Source organism: Lotus japonicus, chromosome 2, assembly GCF_012489685.1.
Source record: "Lotus japonicus ecotype B-129 chromosome 2, LjGifu_v1.2".
Taxonomy (NCBI): domain Eukaryota; kingdom Viridiplantae; phylum Streptophyta; class Magnoliopsida; order Fabales; family Fabaceae; genus Lotus; species Lotus japonicus.
The window spans coordinates 77,555,673-77,579,764 of NC_080042.1; the positions used below are offsets into that span (position 1 = coordinate 77,555,673).

Genomic DNA, 24,092 nt, shown 5'->3' on the forward strand with positions numbered 1-24,092 from the left:
AAAAAACTAGATATTAGGGGTTTGTTTGTTTGTTGTTTTCAAAACAGTTTTCAATTTTTAAAAACTGAAAACCTGTTTGGTAAGACCTGTTTTCAAAAATAGTTTTTGAAAATGGTTCTCATTTTCAGTTTTTAAAACTAAAAAACTAAAACAACTAAAAGATGTTTTCAGTTTCAATTTTTAATTTTTAGATATCAGTTTTCTAAATGTTTGAAAACATGTCATTCAAACTGTTTTCTTTTTCTGAAAACTGTTTTAAAAAATGAAAACTAGAACTGCAATCAAACAGGCCATAGATTTTTTTCTTAAATATAACCTAATTAAAAAGTCAATTAAAAATGATCTCATTTCCTCTTAAGTTATATTTTTCTTTTTTGACACTATAATATTTTCTATTATTATCTTTGATTTTATTTACACTTGTAATAAAAATGCTAACAACATACTTTTTTCATTTATTGATTAAAACTTATCTGAATTCCACAAAAAGTGTGGGTTACACTTTTAAAGTGTGAGTTACACTTTTAATATATTTGAGCCCACATAAATTTTGATTACTAAAAGAAAAAATATTGAAAAAATAGTGTTATAGTGAATATTGGTAGGACTCTCCTCTCAACAAAGAAGATAATGCTTCCACTTCCACATGGCATATTGTTGAGGTCCAAGAGTGTAGTATACAGAGCAGCCAAAATTCAGAGTTCAACTTCCTCTTCACCATTCAAAACTCACCCCCAAAGTAACAAACACACTCTGATATCATCATTTACAAATTATTATCCAAAACAATGTCGAGCTTCACTCACGCCACCACACTCCTCCATGCTCACATTAAAACCAAGCAAAGAAACACTTCCAAAACTACCAACCCTTTACCTCTTATTAACAACCAAGCACCATTTTCTGCTGAACACAGCAATGATACAACCAGCAGAAGAAAATTGATTTCAACATTTCTTACCACTTCAACAGCAGTGCTAGTAGCAGGAGGAGTTTATGGCGGTGGTGTACCGCCTCCGGCACTAGCGGAGAAGTGGGGGACACGTTCTTTCTTGAAGGAGCATTTCTTTGAGCCAGGGCTTTCCCCTGAAGATGCAGTGGAGAGGATAAAGCAAACTGCTGAGGGGCTGCATAGTATGAGGGACATGTTGGAGAGCATGTCTTGGAGGTATGTCATGTTCTACATTCGATTGAAGCAGTCCTATCTTGACCAGGATTTGAAAAATGCTATCACTACTCTGCCTGAGAATCGCAAGAAGGAGTATGTTAAGACTGCTAATGACTTGGTGGACAACATGGCTGAGGTACATATATATGCTTAATTAATTGTTGATTAATGACCAATCTGCAATTAATGCTTTGTTCATTATTTTAATTTGATTGTTATTGATTTATATAGTCTCTAAACGTTATAAGTAGGGAGAAGTCCATGTGAATGCAACTGCGTTAAATACTTGGTAGGAAGAACTTTGTCGTCCATAATGGTTTTACCCAACTCGAACATGATTGTCTCAGTAGATGATAAGTGTGGCTTAAAAAAAATATAGAGTAGATGATATTAGTTTTGGAATGTTGGAAGTCCTTAAGTATTTTTGGAGACTATGTAATTAATGAAATACACATTGAAGAATTATTTGATGGACGAAATATCATTTAGTTGTTTTTAGGATGATTTTCATTGATCCAAAAATTTCTTTTAAGGGTTGTCTTTGAAAGAACCTATTTGACCTTAACGCTTAAATGTGTATTTGATTAAGCTAATTACATATATCTACATGTAAGGTCTTTGGAGCTTACTTTGATAAGCTAAGAATGAGCATTTATGTGATAAGTGTCCATTGACTAGCTTAATTAAGTTGTGTAGCCAAATTTACCTTAAAAACTATCTAGTCTTTATTCATCTAATCATGCATTGTAATAAATATGAAATAAATTTATGGTACTTCCTCATAATTAGGAAACTAACTTTAGTTCTGCTTGTCAAATTGTTAAATTAGCTATTTAACATTAGATGCTTAATCAGCTTCTTAGTAAGTCTGTTAGAGTTTGTTAATCCTCATTTACATGTAATTCTCAATTTTTGATTACATTTGAGTTTCATTTGATTTGTATATAAACCTTTGTACCAGTGTATTCAATAGATGAATGAACTCATTACACATTGAAACAGCAATCCTTCTCTTCTTCTTCTTCTTCTCCCCTGCATTCTCTGGCTTAGGCTCGAAATAAAAATCATGTATAACTGAACACCTGAGTCTGAGATACATGATAATTAGTCCTAGTCAAATTTTTTCCTTTTATAAATTATGTGTCTTGTAGACTGATATTGCGTTTGTTTTCACTTCAGCTTGATCGGCATGTTCGGTCGCCAAAGGTATATGAATCGTACCTATACTACGAGAGGTTACTGAAATCAATAGATGAACTTGTAGCTATTTTAGCATAGCACCGCGAGGAAGAAACTGCAGCAGGGTATCAGTATTTGGAATTTTATCCTTTGTTGTATAAAACATCTTCACATTTTTTTTTTCCAATTTTAAATGTCAAATTGATTATGGAATGTATTAGAATGTGAAACTTGGAGCATATGATGTATATATTTGTCATTAGAATGTGAAACTTCAAAGCATTTCAAATTGCACATGAAAGCATTAGAATGTGATCACTTTAATACAGATCATATGCTTGTCATAATGTCACACTAGAAGTTCAAGCTGCACATATTGAAGCATCCAACACAAGTCAATGATAGATAAATAAGCATTTCAAATTGCACATGAAAGCATTAGAATGTGATCACTTTAATACAGATCATATGCTTGTCATAATGTCACACTAGAAGTTCAAGCTGCACATATTGAAGCATCCAACACAAGTCAATGATAGATACACACTTTGATACAAAAGACACACTAGGAAAATTTTCATTGAATCAATCTCTTTTCATACACTTGGAGCACACATCAGTGTCGAGAGATTGCTGCTGCTGATAGGAGAATTAGTATGATGAGAAACGCAACAGCAATGTAAGATCCAACCACTGAACCTGAAGCTTGTTGGCAGTAATTGTTGAATTGCTGGCAAATTGGGAACCAATTGGCTTTTGAGTTTCCATTATGAGCTAGATACACAATGGCTGCTGCTGCAGATGCTCCTGCTATGAGGAGACCCAGCATCACCTTCACAAGATTAACTCAAACTTCTTGATCAGCAGCATCAAAATGAGGAGTTAACAGAACCATTAAGTAAAAAGTGCTTAAAGGTAATATAAGCTAATTGAGCAACATAAGGATTTTATTTCACTTTTGGGGGCTACTTGTGGATTGCAAAGAGTGGAAATTTTTTAGCATGATTTCATTTTCAGTTGTTTCCATAAATTTGTTTACAAAATTTGAAAATTTGGAGTTAGATGTTAATAATGTAACACTTTTATAACTTTTTTTTTCTTTTGGTTTGAACCAAGGGTATCCACCAATCGAGCTAGAGGCTTATCCCTTTCAATGCGTAGAGATCAGTGAAATAAATTTTGTCTATCCTAACAAATTTTGTTTCTATACTTCAAAGATTCAGCTATCTAAAAATTATGTTAGACTTTGTTGGTCACTACACTTTTTTAAATATAATAAAAAGATATCAATTGAAAATATGAAAAAAAAATCCCTATAAAAAAGAGACAAAAATAAAATTTAATAGTTTTGGCCCATAGATAACAAAAAATTGCCTTGGGGTTGGGGATAAGAGGAGTCTGTATGCTTACCGTGTCAAAAACAATGAGGAGAACTCTACTTTTAACTGCAGAGCTTCTGACTATGTGGAAGACAGATAGTATGAGTGAGAGCACAAGGTAGCCACAGACAAGAGAGTTAGCCAGCACAAAAAACCTGGATTTATGGTCACATATTAGCCATAGTTTTGCTAAACAAATTCTCATATGACCAGACATAAGATTTCAGCAACACAAAAAAAAAACATTTACAAGTTTGGATTCACATTCAGATCTTTCAAAATCAATTTTGTTATCATAAAAATTACTGGCAGTAACTTCTTCTAGAATCAATTATCTTTCCAATCTGAAAATCTACCGTGTATCCAAACATGCACTTAGAAGAAATTAAACAACACTTACACAAATGAAGGAAGGTCATCATATTCAGCCCTGAATTGCATAAAGTTAGTGACAAATGGAAGGCTCTCTTCAGCTGTTCCCATGCCCACTGCACCACCTAGTGTTGCAGCAGCTGCCACAATTCTCAAAATAAAGTCCATTATAGACAATCCTCTCTTCATCCCTTTTCTTTGGGATGCACCCTTTGACACTTCACCAATTTCAATTGAACCTCCCTTCATTCTTTTCCAACTTCAAATTTTCTTCCCACACACTCAAAAGCTCTTAGGATATTTTGTATGATGGTGTTATCTTAACTACAGGTATTCCCAAACAAATGCATTTATATAGTTGTAGAATCGCAGGCCAAATTCGGAATAGTCCCATAATGTCTAAAAAAAGGAAATTAATTTATCTAATAGTCCCCTAATTTGTATTAGGTTTGCTAAGCACTAAGTGGCTTTGTTCTTGTTTTCTAAAGCATGCCACATGTAAGTTTGTGATAGGCTGTGAATGATTTTGCTTACATACAATAGTTCAACCAGGTGTATATTTAAATTAAATTAAATTATGCACCTGCTCGTACTTGTTCAACCATGAGTATATTAAAATTAAAAGTCATCGTGTTCCTGCTCCAATATAAGCATTCATGGACTATGACAAAGGCAATTGGTTGAAAGCGCGTTAAAAATTTTGAGAGAAAATATTTAGTAGTATGTAGTTCTACAATATTTTTCTGAAGATAAAGAACCTGAGCATATATAAATATTGCATTCCTCATCTTTATAACTATTATTGGATGATTATTAGGAGTTTTTTTTGGTCAAGAAGTATATAGCATGTAAATTTTCCAAACAGTTGATATTACAACTTGGGCTGAAAGGTCCAATTGGACCGGCCCAAAGTCTACCTTGCTAACTTAACCCTATTTTGAACCAGATTTGCATATTGAACAAAAAAAACCCGATTTGCATAGATAGAACATCCATACATGCTCCTTCAATAGCTGCCAATGATTGAAGTGATCTTCTTTGTCAAAGACATTGTCATCCTGAATCTAACATGTAAACAGGAGATATACATGTAGTCAAAGATGACTTGCCGAATTAACTGCAATAATTTTGATATAGCTTCTCGGCAAGTCATCTTTGGCTGCACCATCATATCTCATGCTCACATGCAAGACCTCATATGAATAAGACCCAGAATCCCACCAAATCTGTGTTTGTCCTTGTTTCCCTGTAATAGAAAAGGTAATTAAGCTGTGGTTGTGTTAACAGAAGTATTCATTTTCATGACTATGACATTGTTCATAGTTTAATTGAAAATAGCAAACCAACATGAATCTTAGAAAGCAAGAATTGTTCCATAAGCAATTATTGTACAGACATATTTCAATTGAGCATGTGTAGTTTGCCCAATTTATTGTGAGTTTGAATTTACGTTCAAGTTTGTTCAGAGCACATTCACTCTAATGATACAAGAGACATAAATCGACGAAAGCACATTCAAACTGTCTTAGAATGTGAACCGACAGAAATACAAACACACGTACGATTGTCAATTATTTTTACTGTCATTATCACCAAGGATCCAATATGTAAAAAATGGACCAACTTGATAATCATCTCTAAGAAGTACAATAGTAAGCTCAATACTAATAATTAACTAATCATGACAAGTAACAGATAAATGCAGAGCACCCTGCAGAACACACCCCTCAGTAAGAAGTTGATGTTAAGAGGACTTACTTCATGGTATAATAACCTATTCTCAAGCTGGACCTTGGAGATCAAAAAATAATTGTTGTTTTGAAAAAATAGCTCTACCAAGCTTGGAGGAGGAGGAGGAGGAGAAAACAAATCACATTGGCCTGAGAACTTTAGTTTGCTGGGCTTGCTTGTGAATCATGAGGGTATTTTACTTTTACTTTGTTCCACTAGTATCATATAAGAAGGAGATAGGCATAAGAGCATAGGAAAGTCTCAATTATTCTTGCTTTTGGATGAGAAGGATGTGGAATCCAAATTGGGTTTCATCAGCAGCCTATAATGTGCAAATAATGCAGGACTCAAATTGCAATGCATTCATATTCATGGAAAATGACATGCTTGTGTGATTCTCTTGTTGCATCTTATAAGGTTAATTTTGGTAACAAGATCTTAACACTTTCAGGGATAAAGGATTGAGGTGAGATCAGCACTTTTCAGTTGGAAAGCAACTCACATCACATGCACAGCAAGCATGTGGTGTAAGGAATTTTTCAGGATAATTTTTTTAGGAAAAGATCCAAACTACTAAGGAATGGAAGGTGATAGTGAGTTTTGCACTTGCAGAGTTGCATATGCATATAAATTATCCATAAAAGAAGCTTGCTGTGGAATCGAATTCGGATCTGGGTTGCCTTCTTAACATGATGGGTCTTGGGCTGCGTTTGTGTCCACAAGTATCAATGGACTCCAAAGTAGTCCCAATTGGGTCCAGAAAATAACCATATATGATTTCGAAAAAAAAAACCACATGATTTCTTAATTTTGGTCTATTTTCAATCATTTAATAGAACATATTTAAAAATAGTTACATTTCTCTATTTATTTTAATTAGTAAAAACTTACTTTATATGTGAGAACCAATTATGGAATACTTGTGTAAAACTTTTACACACTCATTATGAAACGACTCGTTTTAGTGAGATATTGTGGGTTTAAGTTTTATGGTTAATTATTAATATCATTATTAGATATAAGAAAATAAGTTAAAAAAAAAACTAACTAAGAAAAAAACCACCGCAGCCCTTGTTACCAATTTCTAAGTTTTATAAAAAAAAAATATTGAAAAGCATGTCCCTCACTCTCTCACGCACCATTCCCGTTCCTTTTTCTTTACGGTTGAAAACCCTAGTGCGTTAAGTTTCCTCCACGTACGCCACGAACGCCCTGCACCTTTCATCTCCTTCATCAAGAGCGGCCAAGACATCTTCCGTCCCTTGATCCTATCCGCGCTCCATCCTTCTTCAGTTCCGTCGCCAACACATTGAGGGGTGTTGCGACCGTGGGCTCCAAACATGACAGAGACGATGCGTTGAGCCATGTCGTAGTGGGGGTATGCCTTAGATGTAGAAGTTTTGTGCCGTAAAGAAGAGGTGCACTGCTGATTGCATTGAGATGAAGCCAATAAACCGCAAAAAAACCTCCTTCGCTTGTCAGCAGCATCAGTAAAGAGAGCAAAGGGTCTTGAAGTAAAGTATGTAAGTGATGAACAATGCGGAGAAGGTAATTGTTTGTCATAAGATAAGCGGAAGATTATGATTTGTCATTATGTCATTCCTAAGATTGCATAAATCTGAGTTTAAATCTCTTCTGTTGCTTAGTTTTCCCCATCGATTCAGTGAGTAACCAAACGAAAATGGAGTTCCTATGGTTGGTGTGGAATCATGGCCCTTGGAATGTCTAGTTGGCAGCTTGCATGTTATTGCTCCAAAACGTTTTGTCAAGGGAAAGAAACCAAGTCAGCTTTAGATGATGCAAAGAAAGATGCAAATGGCTTGAGTTAGATTTGGATCATCCAAGGATTTGCTAGCTACTAGCTCATTCGAGTATCTTGGAGATGTCGGGAGCAATCGTTTTAACTCCTCATACTTGTGAGTAATTTTCCAATCACTGTGACTTACTTTTAATAATTATACAACTGATGATTTGATTATTTTAGCATATTGCATATTTATTTAAATTGGGGAAACATGCTTTACAATTCGTGAATTATCTGAAAGTTGGTTTTATGAAAATGATCTGAGTCTGATTCTGAACTGACATGAGAAAACAATTTATATTACCTTGATTTTGGAAATTATGTGAAACTGAGGTTATGAACTTGGAAAGTTGATTTTGAGACTTTGATGAGACTTGAACTGGTTTGAGAAAAAGGTTTTGGGGATCCTTGATAGAACCCCGTAGCCGTTAACGGAGGTAACGGCCTAGGTGCACCTAGCTAGCTTGATTCCGGGAGGAGAGGGCTATCCGTTAGATGGGGCCGCCAGTGCACGGAAAGGGCTATCAACGAGATGTAGCTTCCCCCGATGATATGATACGATGCGACATGTGATATGAGAGAGGAATGGGCTATCCGTTAGATGGAGCCGCCCCTATCGGAGAGGCCATCCCTTAGGAGGAGAGGGCTATCAACAAGATGGAGCCGCCTCACGGTTCTACATGTGTGACCCTATTAAATTATATTTCTGATTTTGAAATGCTTTCATATGATTGACATGATTTTTATTCAGTTTCATTGAAATGGTTATTTATAAACTTGACAATTTGATCATCTCTTATTTAAAATGATTCTTATTAACTTTGTTAATATTATATATATTGCACACTCTGAACTGACATTGAAAAACTCGTGCTTCATATGTTTCCCCTTCCTGTTCATGGTGGTTGTTAAATCCTCACTAAGTCTTTGTGACTTACCCCATTCCTTATTTCCATCCACAGGAAACTGAGTAGCAGACTGTTGTCAGATTCAGGTCGTTCGACTTATTTCGTTTATAGGCCTCATTGGAAGGTTGTCATTTAATTGTGTCTGTTGTCGGTCTTTGTCATTCTGCAGCTATAGGGGAGTCTTTGAGGGGATTCAGTCTAACTTGTTATTTATTGTTTAAATTTAAGATTTAGCACATTAGTGCTGGATTTGAAATTTATGTATTCTTGGAATTTTAGTTATGATAAATCTCAATTGTTAGATTTTATTATTTTGGAGATATTGATATTACAGGAAAGATTCTTTTGGATTTATATAAATTACAGAAAACATGTATAATTTTAGAAAATTGTTTTGGGAAGTGGTTTGGGTTAAATAGGCTTGCCAGGCTAAGGTGATAGTCTGTGCGCCGGTTACGACTTAAGATTTTGGGTCGTGACACATTACATACAGTACAAATCAAATCCATAAAGTTAAGTATAAATCAACTAGTTTTACTCAATTTAGTACAATATGTGCTGATTTTAATTTTGATACACTTCAATTCTCATACTTACATTGACACACAACTATTTAATGTTATATTTCACAATAATTACATTATATTTTACTTTAATTAAATTAAAAACTTATTTTCCGACGTATTGGTTCAAGTGATGGATGCTTGATTCTCTTTAAGCAAAGTCTCGAGTTCGAATCTTATGAATGAAAAAAACTCCCGTTGGAAGAGTTAGTCCCACCATAATGTGAATGTTCCCGCCTCGAACAAGATTACCTTTCATATGAGTACACCTCCCCTGCCTTAAACAAAAATCATGATGAGAGGCTATGTTAAGAAATTTTAGATTATGTATACAAATTAAATCCCTCCAAAAATGATGGCAGACCAAAGGTATTGTTGAACATAAATAATAATAAATATTAGTATTAATATGCACATGAAAATTTAAAAATATATATAAGTGGCAACGAACGCAATTGGAGATGCTTAGAACAATCGGTTTCATCATCATCACCATCATCTCTGAGTTTCAACTTGGCACTTGAGTTTCGTTTCGTTTCAGAACACAAGATCGCCAAATCCAAACTCTCTTACGTTACGGTACGATTCATTCGATTTCTGCTTCTATTGATTCGGTTTGATTTCATTTCATTTCACACTCAATTGGAATTGGATTGATCCGTGTTATGTAGATTGAAATCAACAAGATTCTTACGATCATGTATTCGTTTTTTTGGTGTACAGAGCAATGTCAGAGGCTAAAGATGTTGAGGATTTGAAGAATTCTCCTGAAGGTGACGTTAACTCCCATGATTCTGGGGATGATCTCAAAGAATCAGATAAAGATCAAAATGATGAAAGCCCCATGCCTTCACCTCAGCAGGAGGTAACTGCTTTTCTGATTCTCCATTTTGAATGTATTTTGTATGAATAGGAATTGCTTTTGAACAAGAAAAGTTGCATTTGGCAGTTTGGGAATGTTAATTTAGCAACCCTAGTTTATGAATGAAATCTGAGTGCTTTTTATTCTGAATTCTGATGCACATAGAGGTATGATTGATATAACGAGTCATCGGATATCGGTTGTAAGTTTGTGTATTAGTTCACCACATTACTATTTCATTTACATGTGAAAATGAGTTTTTTTTAAGTGGGCTTTAGATAATACTGAAATCAATTAAGCATTTGGAAGGCATTTTATCATCATGGTTGGGGCGGGGGGTTTACAATTTTTATGGTTAGCGTTGGTATAGAATATCGTAAGGTTTATGTTATTATGTTGTAGTATCATTTGCTGTAAATTTGTTTTTACAGGAAGAAGCTGTGAAGAAGAAGTATGGAGGGATGTTGCCAAAGAAGCCTCCACTAATATCTAAGGTCACTTGCCCCTATCTGATCTTGATTCTTTGATGCTCCGCTGCTTCACTTCCTCCGTCCTGCAATCGTCTATGTTAATGTGAAAATGTTATTCCGAAACTGATTTTTCTTCATGAATAATTTTAACTTTTGGCAGGATCATGAACGTGCTTATTTTGATTCTGCTGATTGGGCTTTAGGGAAGGTATTGTCCGGCCTCAGAAACTTCTATTTCTCATTATGTCATAAGAACTTTAATTTGACCTTCAGTACATTTTGTTTCGTTGCCTGATATCCTTGACTTTTTTCTATGATTGTTCGAACTTCGAACAGCAAGGAGCAAATAAGCCTAAAGGACCACTTGAAGCACTTCGCCCGAAGTTGCAGGTAAAGATACTTTTCTATGTTTCTATGAATATATATTGATTATTTAATGATTGGTGTGACTAACAACAGATGCAATTTCACCTTGGTTGATCTCATCCCTCCTGGTGTATTTCTAAGTGTTTTTGCAATAGTTCTAAATGCCCCCAATAGAGTCAGATTAAATTGCAGAACCATTATAAAGACTGGATCTTTTGTTGTTGTATGGACTTCGGAATACAATCTCTTCTATGTTACAGATATGCTATGCACTTGATGCAATTCAGTTGGATACGAATCCCTTTTCTTATATTTACATTGATATTTTTATCACAACTTGGGGGCCAAACAGGAGTATGATTCATTATTGTAGCATGTTTCTAAAAGTAGCCATTGATCAATTACATGGCTCATAAACTATACATTGCAATAAACATATTCCTATGCATATCATTGAAATTTGAATACATTTTTTTGACATTGCCTTTTGGTTTTCTGTTCCCCATCTTGGGGTCCTACCTACAATGGTATCAGCCAACACACCAGCAGGCCCGTTCAAGGCGCTCAGCTTATGCTCCATCAGATGATTGTGAAGGAGGTATATGCGAATAGGGTTATTTCTTGTGTTCCAAAAGTTCGAGTTCTGTGTTTAAACTGAACACCCTGTTGAGCTACCTTTCTATTTTGACAGTTGATAATGCGTCTGCAGCGGATGATAGTGCTGCTGAACATGTTGACGACGATAAAAATGATACTGCTCAGGACCAAAGCTGTCATTAATAGCTTCAGGTTTGAGCTACAAAATTGCATTCTGACACAGTGGTGCTTTCTTCTGAGTTTAGAAGCAAATGATCACACATATTAGAGTTACTTGTGCTAATAACTAAAGTGGGAGTTTTGAAACAGTTGCTACCATGAATTAGATAGATATACTCTTGGATAGTATGAGATTTCATGATGTGTTAGGATTACACAACGAGAGATCTTGGACATTCATTTGTGAAGGCGCGATTGTGCCTGTTGTAACATTTAACATCTTACAAAATATGATCACCGTCTTTAATAAGATTGACATGAAAGTAATAATATGTTTGCAGTAGTAGATTAGCATATTATAGTCACGTTTTGTGCTTCTCTGAGTTACGAATAAAAAACAGTTTTCATATTAAAATCAAAGAGCAAATTAGAAATTATTTACCAAAAGAAAATAAATCCTACCGCCCTTTCCCTTTGTGTCCTGATTCGTGTCATATGGATTGAAATAAACGCACAATTTAGAAACTAGAATTGATATTTCGTCAATGAGGAACGGATTAGATAATGATGGAAAATTAAGTTGCGAAAAAAAAAACATTTTATGCGCTCATCTATATCGAATTTTTCTTCATCTTTTCATTCTTTTTTGGGAATTTTTAACCATAGTTTGAGTTTTTATTCGCAACCTACCACTTTTAAATCGATTTTTTTAAGTCATTGTTTTGTTTGGTTATATGTAAAAAGCATTAGTTTCCTTTATCCTAAGTTATCATCAGGTAACTATGAAAATTTTCTGTTATGGAACTAAATTTTTATATTCCGAAGTTCAAATTCCGGAAGCAAGAAAAAAACATTCCGTAGCTAAAATTTTGTGTCCGAAAGAAGTTTCATAACACAAATTTAGTTTCTGGAAGTTCCAAAAGTTCTAAAGTATGAAGATTGAAGATTGGTGTTCGGCAAGGAAGTGTGAAGGTCGGTTTTAACTTGAATGTGGCTCCACCCAAACTCCCAACGTGGCAACTGATTGTAAAAATTGCTCAACGTGCCAAAATTCTAAGCAAAATCAAAATCTGTAACCTACACGTGGCACCTCAAATCCCATTGTTGCCTACGGCCATGGTAGAGAAACTATATATAGTCTTGAATAAAAAAAAATTACAAGATTTTAGATCAGTTTTGATTGTTAACTAGGAGGGTGTAATTATGTGACCGAAGCTTCACTAATCTGTCTTCATTTGCCTCTACTTCCCCTTTTTTGGCAACTGTTGTCTGCACGCAACAACATCATCATTCACCAAAATCCAAGATACATATACCTTGTCCCAGCTGAGAAAGCAGATTTATAAAGCTAGATATTATTGATTATTGTTTCATCTATACTATGGCAAGTGTTGTTCTTATGGTTCCCTGCCAACCCAAATTACTGAAGAATCATGTGCTGCATGGGAATTTCCACACAAAGGCAGCATCGTATTCATACCCGGTGATTAGGAATGAGAAAAATTCCTCATTCAGTTACAAATCCACTGTTCATGTTCCTATTTATGAGTTGCCTGGGGTATTATTATTTAGTTTCCACTTTTCACCAATTGCCATCCTCCTCTTATATGTTAGTGTGCCTAATACACATGTCAATTTGCTTTGCAGGCTTCTTTTGACCAATATTTGGATGACAAGGCCAGAGTACTCAGAGCAGTGTTTCCTGACAAAGGAACAACTAAACAGCTCAGTGAGGTATATTTTAAATTCATCATCAAGAACATTGATTCTACTTGGGTTAAAGGAATGTGGCCCTTTTAGATAAAAAAAGGGCAAACCTAGTGCTATAAAGCTCTCTCTACCCTCGAGGTTTAGGGAGGGGCTTACATACAAGCCGCTCATTCCGCGGCTTGAACATGAACATGTGATCGCAAAGTCATATGCAAGCAATCTTATGGTTGCGCCGTTGGCCTCCTTAATAATATTTTTAAGGTAGGAAGCTATTGTGACTTTGAAGTGTTATATTTGTATGCAGGAAGAGTGGAGGATCAAATTACCTCCCATACAATGCTTATTCTTGAACGTCCACCCAACAGCAGATGTCAGGTTGACATTCAAGTCCAATGGGGAAGATTACCCACCAAACATTCCTCATCATGTCACCAAAATTCTTGAGCTTAACTTTGTGAGAACTTCCTTTACAATATATAATGCAATTTTGTAACTTGCTTTTATGAATTTTGTAACTTAGTAAGAACTATCTTTAACATTTTGTTTTTGTTTTGCAGATAAGGTGGGAGCTTCAGGGCCTCAACACCTTTTACTTGGATCCTTATCACTTTAATTTAGATGTTAAGGGGGCTATGTACCCAGAAAGGATGGGACCACGTAGCTTGCTCAAGAATCAGACTGAGATGAAGATAAGCTTTTGTGTCTCTCCAGCAACCGCTTTCATTCCTGAAAAAATCTTGCAGGATGCACTAGAATTGGTTAGACAGAGACTCATTTAATTCCTCCTATTTAGCACATGCATCATGCAAATTGAATTTTCTTAAGTTCAGTACTGATGACATGCTGATTAATTAACAGGTTTTCAAGACCATGTTGGATGAAATAAAGAAGGACTTCCAAGGAAGATTATTAGCAGATTATAATAGTTTCAAGAGGAGCAAGCCCAAGAAGAACCCAGTCTAGGCATGCTGTTAAATTGAATGCTCTTTTGAATTCATTGATACACAGTATTTTACTAATGTTGGGAAATTCAAGGAGTATTGTAAATTCCTAACACATAATAACTACAATTGTACAGAGTTGATAAGCATAACAAGCAATATTTAATCAATTGATTTTGTCTGAATGTCATGATCATATAATTTTTAGAGTACAAGCAACGATAACAGGAAACAACTACCATACAAGAAGTGTCAATTCATGTATTTCTGTAACGTGAGGTTTTCACCAGCAGTTTTTGTTTTGATTGTCTTTTTTCAAAGTTTAAAATCTGAAAATTGAAGAAGCGTGTGAGAATTGAGAACTGAGAACAAATGAACAAAGAAAAAGTATCCTTTCACCGGCCATGTAGGTGTGTCTCTGCACAACTACTACATGTTGTAGGTGAAACACAACTACAACTGCGGTGTTGGCATCTCTAGTTTCAAATGTTACAAGTGAATTTGACTTGATAATTGTTACATAAACACCCTAAATATTAAAAAGTTGGCACCACAATATTGAATTTAATCTATTAAAAATAAAATACTATTGCCATAAATAATTAATTATTTACTGGTAAAATTGATTGATTTGCCTTATGACTTTGATAACCACGAGATTAAGTGCGTTGGTGTGGTGCTTGTTCATATCATTCACTCTTATAAGCGTTCGAACCTAGCTCATAAAGAATGAATGAAACTCATTTTATGATTTGCCGGCGGTGAGTGTATGCTGCGAGCATTTTATGATTAGCCGATGTGCATATGCTACGAGCATCGGCAATTGTGAAATTAGTTAATAAGTGTTCAAACCTCGTTCATGAAGAATGAAATATATTTTGTGATTAGCCGTTTACTAAATGTTGCAAGCAAGTTTTTGTATATTGTGAGCATTGACGGCTATGGAATTAGTCAATAGACGTTCAAACCCTCTCATGAGTCATGGGGAATGAAATACATTTCGTGACTAGCTCTTTGCAGTATGCTAAGAGCGTCGGCTCATGAAACACATTTCGTAACTAGGTATCTACTGACTCTACTGTATGCTACGAGCATCGGCGGCTATGGAATTAGTCAATAGATTAGATTTTAACAAAAATGCTGAAATTCATAAACACTTTGAGTTTGAAGTTTCAAAATCACTGGTGTTCTGAGTTTAATGATGAATCTTCGTTCTCTTCCTGCAACAGCATCTTTCGTTTCGTCCACTCCCAAAGCAACCAATGATGCTACCCACAACCACAAGTATCTGAAGCTCCCAAAGCTGATCAACTCAGGCGCGCCAAGCAAACTCACCACCGAGTTTCTCTCCCCTGACTCGCCAGACCGCACCGGCACCACCATCACCAAACCATGCTTCTGTGGAAGAAGGCATTTCATAGAAGCTGCAACACTTGGAACTACACGGTTCCCAATTCAACCAGCCAGAGCCAGCAATTTAGAACCTGATTCTGATTACAAGGTAATGGCTTATTTTCCCTCATGACCCAGATAGCAGAAAATGGAAATGTTATCCCCTTTGACTTCAAATTCTTGCCAAAATTGACTTTTCCACTTTTTTGGTGCAGGTTTTGCTTAACAAGTTTCACCCACCAAGACCTGATTGGTATGAGGAGCTATATGCTTGGGTTTTGAATTCAGCTACTAAGTCTTATGAAGCTGAGGTTTATTGTTAATTCGTTATGTACATAAGTATATTGAACTGTTTTGAGTCTTTTTTATTTCATTGATTGGTGTTAAGTTTTTGTTATATTGCATTGAAATCATGTTTGGGATGTTTTCTTGTAAGGTTGCTAAGTACAAGTCTCAAATCTTCAGTAACTTGAAGGGGAAGGCTAACAGAATCTTGGAGATTGGCATTGGACCTGGTCTTAACCTCAGTTATTATGGTAGTGATCCAGGTGTGCAGGTTGTTGGCATTGATCCAAACTTGAAGATGGAAAAGTATGCTCAGTCCTCGGCTGAATCGGCTGGACTGCCACTTTCAAATTTCGAGTTTATACAAGCTGTATGCATTGAATTCTCACTAGTTTTTAACTCTTTGTCTTGAATGAAAAGAGGAGCATTTCCATAGAGAATTTATGACCTAAATGATTATTACTTGTTATTCAACAAAACCTTTTAGTTGGTAGCATACATTGCAAAGCAACATGTTTATAGATGCTTTCATTGCTTGTTATGATTGGGGCCTATGTAGTCATAGTTTGTTTCATGATAATGAATTTTTTCACTAGTTTAGTATTTCAGTATATGTTATCAGTTGATCTTAAAATCATTTGTATTTTCTGAAGCAGGCATTTTCATAGAGATCCTTCGTTTATAAATCGGATCGTATCCCTGTATTGTTTTATTGAATTTATTGTCGTGTGCTTTTGTGCTAGTGTTTTGCTAGTTGATCGTCAAATTTTGAATTTTTCTCTATTTAGGTAGGAGAGTCTATACCACTAAGTGATGCTTCAGTCGATGCAGTTGTTGGAACACTTGTATTGTGTTCTGTTAAATATGTTGATTTGACACTGAAAGGTAATAAAACTTTAGCTTTCTGTTTTTGTTCAAATATTTTGGCTTCCTTTGGGATCTGATGCAGAGAGGACATTAAAACAAGAGAGGAGCTTTTACTAAATCCATGTTGTCTATATTAGTTAACAATCGTACTTATGTGTATGCCTTAACTAGGTCGTGTAATTATTATATTTATTTAGCTGCAATTTAGTTTATCTCAACCTGAAACAATTGTTTGTGTGAAAATTTGGTTAGAAAGCTGGAAAAAACAGCTAGTTTACAGCATTATGTGGTATTTCTATTGTAGAATTGACCAGAAAAGATAGAGAAAAAAGACTTGGCAGGTTGAATATATGAGATGATTGAAATCATAAATTATGCTTTCCTTCACATCTCAAGACACTTATTCATCATCCTCTAATATTTGTTTCAATGTTACACCTGCTTGTACTGTTGCTTGGTGTAACGTACGGTGGAAATAGATTGGCCCCAGGTGAACTTCGCCTGTAATGCTGAGGTGTTCAAATTCTATAGTTGACTATGCCTAACAAACCATTCTCTGATCCGAGACTTAATCCCACAACTATGTCAGCAGGAATTCTCGATTGAAAAATGCATGTTTCTTTGAGTTTAAATTTTAACAATCATAAATACAGTAAACAATTTAAGGGAGTATCCAGATAGAGAGTCTTCACCTACACCATTCTATGATGTTGATATCTTATGTGTTTTTGTGTGTCATTAGTTGTATAGCACTTTGAAATCCAATTCGAGATTATCATCTAAATTGCACTTGGTATGCAGAAGTGATGAGGGTGCTGCGACCTGGTGGACTTTATGTGTTTGTGGAACATGTAGCCGAGAAAGGTCTAAACATAACTTTTTCAATTCATTGTCGAAATGGAAACCAGTTAACTTGAGAAATAGCTTATTTATTTTTTGTGTTTTTATGGAGATACAGATGGAACATTTCTCAAATTTTTACAGAGAGTTCTTGATCCACTGCAACAGACAGTTGCCGATGGGTGTCATCTTTCTAGGGAAACTGGAAACAATATATCCAGCGCTGGATTTTCTAATGTTGAGCTTGAGATGGCATACTTATCAAATGCTTCATTTGTAAACCCCCATATATATGGAATAGCTTACAAGTAGCATCAATTGCATATTTGCTTTGCCTGCCGGTAAGGTTGCTGGGAAAGGATTATAGCCATTTTCAGGTACTTACACACACTATAGTGCTGGTTTCGATATTAACAACCCGCTGAGTTGTCACTCTAACCTTGAAGCTTTGCTGTGTACAAACATGTTTACATATATGTGCTCACCAATTCAGCACCAAGTTCAACTTGCATTGCCTAATGGTTGAGCTATACTGGATATGCATGTTTTGAACTAGATTATGGTGGTGCATCTAACCATCTGATTATTTATGCAGAAGCTTTTGCTGCGCATCTGCTGTTGTTGTTACCAACTATTTTCACCAGAAACATTTGTATAACTTGTATAACAATTTAGTGTGGATTCTTGGTATCCAAAGGAAAGGCAGTTATCTGTCAACATCCAACTCCATTAATAATGTAATGATGAAATTGGCACTCCTGCGTTGAGATTATGTATATCCTTGTTAATTTCCACACCTTTAAATATATAGATCTATAATATGCATTTAATGCGATGTTTTATGATTTACTACCAGCTAAATGGTTTGACCCGCGCATTGGATCCTCTGTGACATGGACATGGTAGGTGAAGGTTCTATTTCAGTTTGTGCCAACTATAACAGCAATTGTGCAGTACTACTTAAGTCTAATCATAATAGAAAAAGACCAATGAATGTTGGTTGTTGTTCAGTTTGCCTGGCATTGAAATACTTTATTTTTTCAAGTCTATCTATCGAAAGTATGAATGGACTAATAGGGTCAGTAACCATATATACCTTGCTATCATGTGTAGGTTCCAATAATGAGTTAATGATTTTCTAATTGAAGCGATTATTTAAAGAATGAACTATGTTCTTTAAGGTAGGTTTTTAGTTTTTAAGACACTCAAAAAACCTCAAAGTTAGCCACTATTTAGAAATGGAACGTGAACGGAGGTAAGAATAAAAACAGCCAAGAAATAAGTAAAGGCTAGGAAGTAGTAAAGTAAAGAGTTGAAGTGAGTTGAAGTATATATAAGATTGAAAATTATATATAGCTATGAGAAATTTGTATTTTATATTGGCCGTTGATTATAAAAGAATTTATCTATATTTATATGGTGAAACTGAACTAATTACAATGGTTACATGACATAAATCACTTTGTTCATGTCTTACTATCTCACTCGACTTCAAGATTATAGTCGTGTTCGTGCCTTTCTATCAGTCACTTTGAAGACTTGGCTTTTTTGGTGTAAGACCCGTGTCCTCCTTCTAAGACAATTATGTTGGAATTGAAAACAACCACATCATGGTGGGCTAACTCTCTCAGTGAAGTTTTTTTCATCCACAAAACTTGAACCTGATATATTATTTAAGGGGAATCAAGCATGTACTACTTGAACAAATCATCCATGCTTATATGAGGTGAATAAAAGTTGTAATAAAAATGACTGCAATGGAAAAAAAAGAAAAAGAAAAAAAGGAAATTGACCAATGAAAACGGCGCGTTTAAATTTCAAACTATGTATTGAAGAAAGTGAGAATTTAGAACAACACAACAACAGAAGATGCGGTGCATGCCAGCTGTGCAACCACTTCACTTTCTTCTTCTTCTTCTTCTTCTTCTTCTTCTTCTTCTAATCAGTGTTAGTTAGGGTTTTCAGAACTTCACTTTCTTCACTTCGCTTCACGCTCTCAGCTCTTACAATCACTCAAATCCCCAACGGAACCACCATCGCAATTCCTTTTCGGTAACTTACAAAATCAAATTCGTTCCACCGTCACTGTGTTTTTCCCCAATTTTCAACTTTTTTTTTTGTTTTACTCAAATAAATCAATCGTCGCTGTTTTTATGTTCTATCAGTAGCTGAGTGTTTAGAACAACAATAAAAATACGTTTTTGCTGGTAAAAATAGTTTTTTTCTTTAATTTTTTTTTAAATTAGTTAAAATAGGGATTTTTATTTGATTTAGATTTGTAGTTGATTACTTTCATGTTTTATTTCTTGCTCTTAAGGTGAACATTGAAACTGTATTTGCTTTGTAAGTTTTTTTTTTTGTAGTTGGAATGACAATGCTCCCTTTGTTTTATTCAATGTTGAATGCCATTTATTGATTCATTCCTCTTCTTTTGAATGAAGGATTTTCATGGTGAAGCTCTTGTGTTGCTAGTGGAATTAGTGTTGGTCTCTGGTAGATATTTATGTGGGTTGAAGGTGGAATTTTTCGATTAGTGAATATTTTGATGTGAACCAGTGGCACTCAGCAAGAGACTGTGACATGTTTGGGCAGTATTCACGTTGAGCGTGTTGATGCTGACTTAGTCGGTAACAAAAATAGGTTTCGTTGGAAGTGTTCGGAGTTTGGTTTGTTGTGAGATTCTGAAAAAATTGCTAAAACGGGGTCGCTTTGTTGTGTGGCTGCAAGGCCACATGGGTCAAATGCGGGCAGTAGGGACTGGTCCATGGGACCAAACGAGCCCTACTGGCGGACGAATACAAGTTTTTCGCCGCCTCCGACGAGATGGGATTTCAGATTCCAGTCTGAAGGGCTGCCGTATAGTTTGAGTGATGGCGTTCAACTTTATGATGGGTCTCCGACATCATCAAATAGTAAAGAAAGTAGGGCCTGGGTCCGAGGCAACCAGCTATATGATCTTCAATATGCTGCTTCAGATGGCACTGGGGTTTTTCTTAGCAGTCCATCTGATCTTTCTCAAGGTCCTCAATGGACGCCTCCAGCAATACAGGAAATAAGTATTGATGACTATGAGACTCTGACACGAAAAGGTAAATCCTCATATGTGAAATTTTGAATAGTATTTTTTGTAGAGATTTATAGACTACTTATAGGATTTTGCAGCCAGAGATATGATGTTTAATGTATGTTCTATAATGTATATAGTGTACTTGTTCTATCTTTTTTATTTTTCTTGAAACTGCTTATGTTTTGCTTGCAAACTTAATACATAGAAAGACTGAACTTTCAAATAGAAGGAGGCAGCAAGCCGACAATGTATTATTGATGGTAATGCATGTAATTGTCCCTGCCTATGGATATTGGATACACATTAGCCAAGGGTGGTTTAGCAAGAATATTTCTTTTCATCATTTAAGTGGTAAATGATGTAAAGCGGTCATTTGGATAATAATGCAGGAAAGCAGCAGAAGTTTAAAAGGAAAAAAAAGTACTTGAGTTTGCTGATTCTGGACAATTGATTTATTGTTTAGGTCAACAATGCTGTATGGAAGCAGAAGTTATGTTTCATAAAGATTATTTGGGTTGCTTGCTTTTAGTTGATAAGGCATTGGAACTCGGGGTTGATTCCTTCGTATCATTGAGAATAAAAGGGACTCCAGAAATTAGTGAGGCTCATTTGATAGTTTTCCTTCTCCTGCTATATCTTTGGAGTCCTTGACTTGAAACATGTTTTTATCTGTCCATGTGTGAATAAATATTGGGGGCTAGCGAGTAATGATTACAGTTAATTAGTTGCAATATTAGTAACAATGAAGTTGCTGTTCTTAAAATTTGTTTGTTAATTAGTTTTTTCTTTTAGTATAGACTTGAATTGTGATTTATGCTTTCTGAACTTCCTTTGGTACTTTTGATAGGTCCTCATCCTTCGGGCTTAGCATCTTTTACGTGTACGAAGGAGGTAATGATTTTGGTTTAGGACTATTAAAATTAAACTTTTTTTTTGTATTTTTTCGCATTTAGTTGCCGTGTGTTTCTCTTTTGAAATAGGCTAATGGGTATGAAATATGTGCAGGGAACTTCTAAAAATCCCAACAGGGGAGGTTCGATGTCATCCCAATCAGAAAGTAGTGAATCTGAGTCTACTACGAAATCAAATTTATCTTTTCAGAGGAATTTCTCTAATCATCGTTCTTTCATCTCTAAACCCATTCATCCTCTGTCCTTTCCTGACATAACAACTACTAGGGATGCCTTTGATCCTGCAGTTACAACTTTTACTGAGTTTGATACTTCTACTCCACTCAGAGATGGACAGCGTTGGAGTAGTGCCAGCAGTAGTCAGGATTTTGCAGATGTTACAGAGTCATTTGAATTAGAAACACCCAGTCACCCACATATTCCTTCAGATGGATCTAGGTGTAGGTTGTGTGAAAGGTTTCTCTCACAAAGATCGCCTTGGAGTACCCGTCGAATTGTGAGAAGTGGAGACATGCCTACTGCTGGGATTCTTCCTTGTCGTCATGTTTTTCATGCTGAATGTTTGGAACAGACAACCCCAAAGACTCGGAAAAGTGATCCTCCTTGCCCAGTTTGTGTCAAATTTGAGGAGGAAAATTCCCCTGATCAACGAGGAACTTTGAGATTGAGGAATGGTTTTCCTAGGCTTAAACCATTTTGTGAGGATGGACCCTCAAGATCTTGGGGCTGTTCCCAGGCGGGGGATTGTGTTGCAGGGGCTCTCCACGCACAGCCACGCAATGCTATGTTCTTACTTAATCGAAATCGCATTAAAAGAAACCTTTCTTCAAAGGGTAATTTAAGCAAGGAATTTCCAGGTAAGATTAGGAAAAGCGGGGCGTATTCTTCACAGCTGTTTAGTGGAAGCTCTGCTGATCAGGAAGCAGCTGGTTGCTCAATGGCAACTGCAGGCCCAAGCATGTAGAGGTTCAGAGAACATTGTTTGAGTTCACAAGCTTACTGTCCCCCTTTAGTTAAGCCAAATTTTATGACATGGTTTTGTATAGATTGATGTTGTATGTTTATTGGAAGCCAGACTTGGAACTAATCTTCTCTTCCTTACTTATGCATTTCTTTAATCTTCAGTTAGGTTTTTAAGCATATCTGCTTTAGTTTGTGTTGAGATTGAAAAAATGCGCAGGTAGGAGAGTGAATTTTTCCATTTCAACTAGCATTGCATGAGCATTTGTAATATGCTAAAGTTAAAATGGACTTCTCAACAGTCCTAGAATGGATGAGGCCCATCAAATGGTGGCCTTTATTATCAGTATATGTACAATGGAAAGGTTATGGCCCATTATCAACTCTGCTTCATGCAGATTGGGTTCTACAAACACCAGCTTAGTTGGACAAGAAAGAAAATAAAACCAGGTTATGCCTACGATATTTGAGCTTCATTATATTATCTTCCACCTTTTGGGTCTTCCTGGGAAAATACATTTCCATGTGTTATATCCAAAATGGTGTACGTTAACGGACTCTCTAATAAATTGAGCCATACTTTAAACTCCATGATACATCCACCAGAGGATTGCTTCTTCTGCTCTATTTTCTGCCTTAGTTTAGCTCTTGTGTAGAGCATCCAAAATGATGACTGCTTGGACAGTCTCTATACTATTAATGTTGTCAACTTTGTCTTTGCTCGGCTGGCGGTTGGACGGGTTAAGACTCTGCGTTAGTCGTTTTGGCCGACTAACACGGTGTTAACTTAGTTGTGAATCTTCTGGACTAAACCAAAATGATGTTGGGCCTTATGGCCATTGGAGCTAGGCAAAGTTGGAGATGATGCATCCATGCACTTGAATGACCACATTCCCTACAAAACGTGGGGTAAGTACCTATAGGTTTTTGCCAAATGAGATATATCTGGAAACACAAAACAGAGTACGCAAACAATTGTTACCATTTCTCTCCTTTTATGAGTGGGTCCTGTGCTTTAGGTACTCATCCATAATTTTTTTTGCACTAAAAGAGTTAACATCATGGAACAGGGGTAGCTATCATCCCCTGAATACACACATGGAGCAACTAGTGTACAATGGTGTCTTCGTATTCATCACAACCTAATATTAATAGGACCTCAGGGCCCAGTTTCTCAAGCCATTGAAATGAAGGGACCATTGTTGTAGCTTTTTCATGTGCTCTGCCCACTTCGCCCCAGACAATTGCACATTGTGCAGACTAACGTGATGCATGAACAGGGTTCTTGAATTGCCTAGTGTTTATGCTATGTCCAATCAAAACCACAAATTGAAGTTAATACAACTTGGGAGAAGAAGGGTTCCCGTTCATACCAGCTATGTTTTAGCCACTTGTCATTTTTCATCAATTTGTCACACCTTGAAAATGAAACCATAAATAAGAGATAATCATGTTGATAACACTGAGACAGAGACATGTCCTCTTAAGTGCTTATTCTCTAAGGCGAGAGTTTTAATTCTACTGAATTAGTGTGATCTCTCTTGTTTGCTATTCAATTTTA

At 35.8% G+C, this 24,092-nt stretch overlaps 6 protein-coding genes and 1 long non-coding RNA gene across 8 annotated transcripts; 6 read left to right on the forward strand and 1 right to left on the reverse strand.

Moving 5' to 3' along the window:
• Positions 1 to 622: 622 nt before the first annotated feature.
• LOC130739804 (photosynthetic NDH subunit of lumenal location 2, chloroplastic) lies at positions 623 to 2,641 on the forward strand. Its single transcript, XM_057592217.1, has 2 exons — positions 623 to 1,304; positions 2,348 to 2,641. Exons 1-2 carry the CDS (start codon positions 789 to 791, stop codon positions 2,444 to 2,446), a joined length of 615 nt encoding a protein of 204 aa, XP_057448200.1. The 5' UTR covers positions 623 to 788; the 3' UTR covers positions 2,447 to 2,641.
• Positions 2,642 to 2,746: 105 nt separating this feature from the next.
• On the reverse strand, positions 2,747 to 4,434 carry LOC130739805 (casparian strip membrane protein 1-like). Its single transcript, XM_057592218.1, has 3 exons — positions 4,127 to 4,434; positions 3,758 to 3,881; positions 2,747 to 3,179 (listed from the first exon to the last, which is right to left on the reverse strand). The coding sequence occupies exons 1-3, from the start codon at positions 4,345 to 4,347 to the stop codon at positions 2,964 to 2,966; spliced, it is 561 nt and encodes a 186-aa protein (XP_057448201.1). The 5' UTR covers positions 4,348 to 4,434; the 3' UTR covers positions 2,747 to 2,963.
• A 2,419-nt stretch (positions 4,435 to 6,853) lies between these two features.
• Positions 6,854 to 9,001, forward strand: LOC130735709 (uncharacterized). The gene is made up of 3 exons (XR_009018541.1): positions 6,854 to 7,377; positions 7,476 to 7,745; positions 8,596 to 9,001. It is a non-coding gene; the product is annotated as an uncharacterized LOC130735709 (long non-coding RNA).
• A 523-nt stretch (positions 9,002 to 9,524) lies between these two features.
• On the forward strand, positions 9,525 to 11,888 carry LOC130739809 (uncharacterized). The gene is made up of 7 exons (XM_057592221.1): positions 9,525 to 9,683; positions 9,828 to 9,969; positions 10,398 to 10,460; positions 10,597 to 10,644; positions 10,773 to 10,826; positions 11,337 to 11,400; positions 11,494 to 11,888. The coding sequence occupies exons 2-7, from the start codon at positions 9,832 to 9,834 to the stop codon at positions 11,580 to 11,582; spliced, it is 456 nt and encodes a 151-aa protein (XP_057448204.1). The 5' UTR covers positions 9,525 to 9,683; positions 9,828 to 9,831; the 3' UTR covers positions 11,583 to 11,888.
• Positions 11,889 to 12,715: 827 nt separating this feature from the next.
• On the forward strand, positions 12,716 to 14,379 carry LOC130739808 (uncharacterized). The gene is made up of 5 exons (XM_057592220.1): positions 12,716 to 13,116; positions 13,206 to 13,292; positions 13,573 to 13,722; positions 13,826 to 14,026; positions 14,127 to 14,379. Exons 1-5 carry the CDS (start codon positions 12,940 to 12,942, stop codon positions 14,229 to 14,231), a joined length of 720 nt encoding a protein of 239 aa, XP_057448203.1. The 5' UTR covers positions 12,716 to 12,939; the 3' UTR covers positions 14,232 to 14,379.
• Positions 14,380 to 15,273: 894 nt separating this feature from the next.
• LOC130739807 (uncharacterized) lies at positions 15,274 to 18,423 on the forward strand. Of its 2 annotated transcripts, XR_009019957.1 has the most exons (7): positions 15,276 to 15,710; positions 15,817 to 15,912; positions 16,038 to 16,256; positions 16,675 to 16,771; positions 17,555 to 17,617; positions 17,712 to 17,970; positions 18,189 to 18,423. XR_009019957.1 is itself a non-coding variant. In XM_057592219.1 (6 exons), the coding sequence occupies exons 1-6, from the start codon at positions 15,408 to 15,410 to the stop codon at positions 17,903 to 17,905; spliced, it is 972 nt and encodes a 323-aa protein (XP_057448202.1). In that variant the 5' UTR covers positions 15,274 to 15,407; the 3' UTR covers positions 17,906 to 18,423. The 2 variants fall into 2 exon arrangements, 1 of the variants encoding a protein (XP_057448202.1); XM_057592219.1 differs by having other exon boundaries at positions 15,274 to 15,710; positions 17,712 to 18,423.
• A 1,015-nt stretch (positions 18,424 to 19,438) lies between these two features.
• LOC130739810 (uncharacterized) lies at positions 19,439 to 22,658 on the forward strand. The gene is made up of 4 exons (XM_057592223.1): positions 19,439 to 19,645; positions 20,035 to 20,682; positions 21,508 to 21,551; positions 21,666 to 22,658. Exons 2-4 carry the CDS (start codon positions 20,358 to 20,360, stop codon positions 22,533 to 22,535), a joined length of 1,239 nt encoding a protein of 412 aa, XP_057448206.1. The 5' UTR covers positions 19,439 to 19,645; positions 20,035 to 20,357; the 3' UTR covers positions 22,536 to 22,658.
• The last annotated feature ends 1,434 nt before the right edge of the window (positions 22,659 to 24,092 follow it).